General features: G+C 41.7%; 1 protein-coding gene across 1 annotated transcript in view; it reads left to right on the top strand.

The window, feature by feature from the left end:
• The first annotated feature begins 870 nt into the window (after nt 1–870).
• LOC134358887 (hexokinase HKDC1-like) overlaps nt 871–7,987 on the top strand; it is a 112,933-nt gene continuing 105,816 nt past the window's right edge. Inside the window, exon 1 of the mRNA XM_063071496.1 lies at nt 871–933. Within this exon, the coding sequence (XP_062927566.1) occupies nt 871–933 (63 nt within the window). The remainder of the gene's footprint in view (nt 934–7,987) is intronic.

The raw sequence follows: 7,987 nt of genomic DNA, 5'->3' as shown, positions 1-7,987 counted from the left end.
TGAGGTTTGCTACTGAGCCCTTGACTATGGACCAGTCTACCACTCAAAGCATGAAAGTTCATCTATTTTCTCAGAACAGCACTATATGACTCTGAATTGGATCCACCCATTTCAGCTTCTGAACACAGGGAGAAGGAACATGGCTTGGTGGTCTAATTTACCAAAGGGACAAGTGGGGTTGCACAAACATCTGATTAAGATCCACCCTGCCTTGAACTCTGCTACCAGCTTGACCAGTATTCTTGACTGCTACCTCTTCCCAATGACCCTTCACAACTTAACTCATCCCCACCTCGCCCGGCTTCTACCATCCTGCACCTGACATCGTGCTTTATGTGCCAGAACAATTCTATGATCCTTTGTCACCTGCTCCCACTCCCACCTCTCCAGCAACCGCAGCCATTCCCAATTCCACTGATGTTGATATTCCGCATTTCTACCATGCCCTGGCCACATCGCCATTTCTCCCCTACCTTGTCCCGTTTTCCTCTGTCCTCCCATTCTCTCCTCTCCTTTGCTCAGCCTTCTCATTTTCTTTCTCGATGCCCTGTTCTTCGTCATTCTCCTTCTTTTTTCTCCATATCTCATCTCCACACAGGCCTCCTTGTGTCTCCCTGTCCTGCCTTACCCTTCCAGGCCATCTGAGCTATCTTCCAAATATCTCTTTTGTCCATTTGCACAAGAATGACTGTTAGTTGATCCAAGAGTGAATAAAGAGGTGAAGCAACGAGGATTATTTTTGAATCCAGCATGTTTGTGGGGCTGTGAATCTCATCACAGACTTCCATAATATTGGGTAAAAATGGATATTTTCAACAACTTTTTTTTCTTTGCTTTCTCAGAACCTAACACTCTGAAACATCAATAAAAATGTTTTCTGTGCATCTCTTGGCCTTTTATCTTGCAAAACTTCAGGAAGATCAAGTCAGAGAGGTAAGTGAGCAGAGTGAACAGCTCTATCATGTTCTGTTTGTTCTGGGGATAAGGGTAAGAACATAAGACATAATTAGACCATTCGGCCCATTGAGTCTGCTCTGCCATCCGATCATGGATTATTTATTTTCCCTTTCTACCCCATTCTCCTGCCTTCTCCCCATAACCTTTGATGCCCTTACTAATCGAGACCTATAAATCTCTACTTTAAATATACCTAATGACTTGGCTTCCACAGCCACCTGTGGCAATAAGTTCCACAGATTCGCCACCCTCTATCAAAAGAAAGTCCTCTCATCTTTGTTCTAAAAGGACATCCTTGTATTCTGAGACTGTGCCCTCTGGTCCTAGACTCTCCCAGTATAGGAAACCTCCTCTCCATGTCCATTCTATCTCGGCCTTTCAATATTCATTGAGGTTCCCCCACTCCGCCGCCCCCAACCATCAAACACTGCTCATTTGTTAACTCTTTCATTCCTGGGATCATTCTCCTGAACCATCCTCTGGACCCCTCCCTTGCCAGCACATCTTTTCTCACATCTTTGCTCACAATACACCAAATGCAGTCTTACTAATGCCTTATAAAGCCTCAGCATTACATCCTTGCTTTTATATTCTAGTATTTTTTTAAAATAAATGCTAAAATTGCATTTGATTTCCTTACTACCAACTCAACCTGCAAGTTAACTTTTCAGTAATCCAGCAATAGTATTCCCAAGTCCATTTCTGAATTTGCTCCACATTAAGAAAATAGTCTGCTCCTATATTCCTTCTAACAATGGGCATGGCCTGACACTTCCTTACATTGTATTCCATCTGCTGCTACTTCGCCCATTCTTCTGATCTTTCGAAGTCCTCCGGCAGATTCTCTGCTTCCTCAACACTTCCTGACCCTCCATCTATATTTGTATTATCCACACACTTGGCCACAAATCCATCATTTCCATCATCGACACATTTGATATATAACGTGGAAAGAAGCAGTCCTGGAACTGACCGCTACAGAACCCACTAGTCACTGGCAGCTAACTAGAAAAGGCTCTGTTTATTCCCACTCTTTGCCTCCTGCCGGTCAGCCAATCTTCTATCCGTGCTAGTATTTATCCTATATATCATAGGCTCTTATCTTGTTTAGTAGCCTCATGTTCTGAATATCCAAGTAAACAACATCCACTTTCTTTTGTCAATCCTACCTGTAATTTCCTTAAAGAATTCCAACAGATTTGTCAGGAAAGATTTAAGGAAACTATGCTGACTTTGGCCTATTTTACTATGTCCCTTCAACCACCTGGAAACCTCATCCTTAATAATGGTCTCCAACATCTTCCCAACCAAGTAACCCAAAACCACATCCATAACAGTCAACTCCAGCATATTCCCATCCGCTGAGGTCAGGCTAACTGGCCTGTAATTTCTTACCTTTTGCAAACCTGCTTTCTTAAAGAATGGCAAGACATTTGCAATTTTCCAGTCCGCTGGAACCATTCCAGAACCTACTTATTCTTGAATGAACACTACTAATGCCTCACAATTTCTTCAGCTACATCTTTCAGAACCCTGGGCTGTAAGCCACCTGGTCTAGATGACTTATAGACTTCAGACTTTTCAGCTTCCCAAGCACCTTCTCCTTAGTAATAGCAACTACGCTCACTCCCTCCCCTGACACTCTTGAAATTCTAGCAGTGTTTTCCACAGCAAAGACTGATGCTAAGTACTTATTGAGTTTGTCCCACATGTTGTTCCTCCATTACTACCTTTCCAGCAGTCTGATATCCACTCTTGCCTCTCTTTTACTATTTATACATGTCTGAAAAAATTCTTTTGATATCCTCTTTTATTTATTGGTTGGCTTCCCTTCATATTTCATCTTTTCTCTCCTTCGTGCTTTTTAGTTGCCTTCTGTTGGTTCCCAATCTTCTGACTGCCTCACTAATATTTGCTATATTGTATGCCTTCAATTTTGCTTTAATGCTGTCTTTGACTTATCAGCACAGTTGCCACAACCTCCCATTAAAATGCTTCTTCTTTGGGATGAACTAATCCTGCACCTTTAAAATATGCTCAGAAACTCCAGCCTTTGCTGTGTTCCCTTCCATCTTTGGCCAGCTCCTCGCTCCTGCACTGTAGTTCCTTATACTCCACTGTAATATTGGTACATCTGATTTTAGCTTCTCCCTCTCAAATTGCAGGGTGAATTCTATCATATCATGATGACTGCCTCCTAAGGGTTCCTTTACCTTCAGCTGCCTAACTAAATCTGGTTCATTACACAGCAACGAATCCAGGACTGTCTTTCCTATAGTGGGCTCTACCTGAATATTGAAATCGCCCATGTCCATCTCCTTTTTTTAACATGCATTTTCTATCTCCCATTGTAATTTGTACCCCACATCCTGGCTACTGTTTATATAATACCCATCAGGGTCTTTTTACCCTTGCGGTTTCTTAACTCTATCCACAAGGATTCTACCTCTTCTGATCCTATATCACGTGTGTGTTTATAACAGAATTTCCCACAAGAATGTTTGGAGCACATTTGAGACCATTTCAGCATGGAACCAGACTCCCATGTAGCACCCACTCGAAGGAACCTTAGTTAAATGATAGCATTGTAGAGCTCAAAAATTGGGCCTTTTGGCCCACTCTATCGATGCCAACCTTGATGCCCATATACTCTGATCCCATTTGCCTGCAACAGGCCCTTATCCTGCCATGTCTTTCATATCCAATTTCCCATCCAAATGCCTTTTAAATGTTGTAATTTCATCTGCTTACACCACGTCCTCTGGCAGCCGGTTCTAGGTATGAGGAGACTGCAGACGTTGGGATCAAACCTGAATGTCAATTGTCCAATTTCCTCTGTAGACACACTGATTTCCTCCAGCTTTTTGCCTGTTATTCCGGAAAAGCCCCAGCTTCTGCATGAAAAAAACTACTCCTAAGATCGCCGTTAAATTTCTCCGCTCTCATCTGAAATTTGTGCCTCCAGTTCTAGACCCTGTGTCCTGGGAAGAAAACTCTGTTTATCCTCTCCATGCCCCTCATGATTTACCTCTAAGATCAGTCCTCACAAACAAGAGAAAATCTGCAGATTCTGGAAATCCAAGCAACGCACACAAATTGCTGGAGGAACTCAGCAGGCCAGGCAGCATCTATGGAAAAGAGTAAACAGTTGAAGTTTTGGGCCGAGACCCTTCATCAGGACTCAGTCCCCAGTCTCCCATATTCCAGCGTGAATAAACCCAGCCGATACAAACACTCCTATGATTATGGATCTTTATTCCAGGTAACATATTGGTGACTCTCTTTGTTGTTGCCGCATCCTTCCTGTAGTGTGGCAACCAGAGATATACATAATGCTCCAACTGCAATCTAACTAATCCTTAATGCAGTTGCAACACTATATCCCAATTCTTGTACTCAATGCCTCAGCCTCATGAAGCAACCAAACCCAATATCTTCCTCACCGGGCTATTCACATGTATTGTCATTTTCAGGGAGCTATGGACTGGCACCCCATGGTTTCTGTACGACAGTGCTCCTAAAGTCCCTGCCATTTACTCCATAGTTTCTACCAGAATTTGACACTCGTTTGGATTAAATTCCATCTGCTAATACTCTGCCCAACTTTTCTGCTAATCTATCTTTGGGCAATCTTTGTCACCATCTATGACTCCATCAATTATAGTGTTTGCAAAATTACTGCATGACCAACCTACACTCCAATCCAATTCACATTACAGACAGTGTGAGCTGTGTTTTTTTAAGTTATTGAAATAATAATTTTCTTGTATTTTCCACAAGTATCATTTTTTTAAAAACCCAGTTTAGGAAAAATGTGGAAGCTTTGAAGAGGGTCTTAAATAATTAAATTGATACACACAATAGCTGTTTATATAATAATTATGGGGCCCTTAACAGAGATACCTATATAATCGATAGTCATGAGTGAGATGGTCAGGGTATCACAGTAGCATAGCGATTAATGCGACACTATTGCAGCTCGGAGCATCGGAGTTCGGAGTTTAATTCCGGTGTTCTTTGAGTGCTCCAGTTTCCTCCCACGTGTACCAGATACTAGGTTAATTGGTCATTGTAAATGGATTAGGGTAGGGTTAAACAGGTGGCTCACTGGGCCAGAGACACCTTTCTGTGCTGTAGCTCTAAATTAAAATAAATAAAAGATAATACTGGAGGGTGGCTGATGTTTCTTTATTTAAGAAATGCTACAAGAAAAAGCCTGGGAATCAGAATCAGGTTTATTATCAGCGGCATGTGACGTGAAATTTGTTACCTTAGCAGCAGCAGTTCAATGCAATACATAATATAGAAGAGAAAAAATAATAAAATAAAAAAAATAATAATAGTAAATAAATAAATCAATTGCAGTATACATATTTTGAATAGATTTAAAAATGTGCAAAAAAACAGAAATACTGTATATTAAAAAAGTGAGGTAGTGTCCAAGGGTTCAATATCCATTTAAGAATCGGATGGCAGAGGGGAAGAAGCTGTTCCTGAATCGCTGAGTGTGTGCCTTCAGGCTTCGCACCTCCTACCTGATGGTAACAGTGAGAAAAGTGCACACCCTGGGTGCTGGAGGTCCTTAATAATGGATGCTGCCTTCCCGAGACACCGCTCCCTGAAGATGTCCTGGGTACTTTGTAGGCTCGTACCCAAGATGCAGCCAACTAGGTTTACAACCTTCTGCAGCTTCTTTCGGTGCTGTACAGTAGCCCCTCCATGGCAGACAGTGATGCAGCCTGTCAGAATGCTCTCCACGATACAACTATAGATGTTTTTGAGTGTATTTGTTGACACGCCAAAGCTACAGATTGATGAGCCTAATGGCTGAGTTATTTGTGGAGGCGATTCTGAAAGACAGGATCTACATACATTTGGGAAAAAAAGGAGTAGACAGCATGGCTTTGTACATGAGAAATTGTGTTTCATGAATTTGACTGAGTTTATCTGAAGGGGTAACCAAGATAGACGGGTAAGGATGGCACAGTAGTTGTCTGCGTAGAATTTAGCAAAGCCTTTGACAAGGTACCACATGATAGGCTTTTCTGAAGGTTAGATCACATGGATTCCAAGGTGAGCTGGACAACTGAATAGAAAACTAGCTTTATGCTGTGGTAGGAATCAGAGGACGGTGGTATACAGTTGATTTTCAGACAGGAGGCATGTGACTATATGTGTGCAGTTGGGCTCAGTTGTGGGTCAACTGTTGTTTATCACTTACATTAACAAAATGGATGAGAATTGTTGGTTAGTTTGTGGATGACACTAACATTGGTGGTATAGTGGACACCGAAGGAGGTTATCTATGATTATAATTTGATCGTTTTCAACTGGGTCAGTGGGCCAAGGAATAGCAGGTAGAGTTTACTTCAGAGAAACGTGATGTGTTGTATTTTGGTAAGACAAACCAGGGTGGGACTTGTACAGTAAGCATTAGGGTTCTGGGGAATGTTGTAGCACAGGGAGACTTTGGGGTGCAGGTACAGAGTTCCTTGGAAGTGGAGATAGAGGTGGACAGGGTGGTGCGGAAAGTGTTTGGCATGCTTTCCTTGATCGGCCGGTATATTGAGTACAGGAATGCACCTGCATGAGACATTGTTAAGTCCACATTTGGAATTCTGTATGAAGGATGTTACCAAGAATTAAGTGTCTGAGTTATTAGGAGAGGCTAGATAGGTTAGGACTTTTCCCGCCTGGAATGTAGGAGGTTGAGGGATGACTTACAGAGGTTTATAAAATCACGAGGGGCATAGATACACAGTGATAGCCACACTTTTCCCCAGGGTAATGGAGTTCAAAACTAATGGGCATAGGTTTAAGGTGATGGGGGAAAGATTTATAGGGGACCTAGGGGCAACTTTTTCATACAGAGGGTGCTACACGTATAGAATGAACTGCCAGAAGAAGTGGTAGAGGGGGGTTAAAATTATGATATTTAAAAGACATTAGGACAGGTACTTGGATACAAAAGATTGAGGGATATGGGCCAAATGCAGGCAAATGGGATTGGTTAATTAGTGTAGTTGGTCAGCGTGGATGATTTGGGCCAAAGGGTCTATTTTCCATGCTTTATAACTCAAAGACTCTACAACAAGAGCACGCATGAGAACAGACATATGTAGTGAGTGAATAGAACTTGAAATTTTCTGTATATATATTGGAGAAGCCTTCAAAAGCAAATTAAATACTTGAAGGAGAAAAAGCTACGTGGATATGAGGAATGTGAGTGTTCTTCAAAAGTCTTGGCAAAGAATGGATGGGCCAAGCAGCTTCTTTTGCTAAGATTCCTAGTATCCTATGAATTTATTGTGGTGGAGGTGTAATTTCACCAACTAAGGGCATATTTCTCAATCAAATTTGTCTGACACATTTTCCCTCAGTAAGTTCCTCAGTGAAAAATTTAGAAACACTAAGATTGTGAAGTTCCCGTCAAATTTAATGACAGGACTTAAAGGGATTTACTTTTCAGCTTGGCAAGTCAACAGATTGAAAATTTGAAAAAAAAACAGGAGAAAGCCCTGGCAAAGGAGTAGGGAAGAGGGAGATCATCGGAATGGGCAGGAGAGATGTTATTGTATGGCAGGTCCTGAGAGATTATGGAAGAGGGGGCAGAAGAAATGAAGTACCAAGGGACTAAACTTAGCATGAAGGGATAAACAGAGAATGATAATGGAGTGGAATGCTTTCCTTTGAAGGGAAACACCATGCCTTTCCCCATCCTTCCCCACCATGAGCTTTTTGTATGCGCTCTGGTTTTAATCTTCCATTTGTGTCTTGATGATAATGATGTCACCATTGATGATTTGTTGACTTCCCACACTTAAATCATGCTGAATTTATTTAACACGCCAGGATTTAATAGAACAATAGCCTCCTGATGATTTGATATTGGGTTTACATTAAGAGTTGATGTATTCAATGAATTTGAATGCATCACTTTACTCAGAACATACAGCAGAGAATAGGCCATCGACCTCACTAGGCTCTGCTGGTGTGTGCTGTGCCAGCACTGGGGATATTTGTAAAGATT

This window comes from Mobula hypostoma, chromosome 19 (assembly GCF_963921235.1).
Source record: "Mobula hypostoma chromosome 19, sMobHyp1.1, whole genome shotgun sequence".
NCBI classification, from domain to species: domain Eukaryota; kingdom Metazoa; phylum Chordata; class Chondrichthyes; order Myliobatiformes; family Myliobatidae; genus Mobula; species Mobula hypostoma.
Note: the sequence above shows the minus strand (reverse complement) of the source record. Positions and strands in the feature narration are given on the sequence as shown.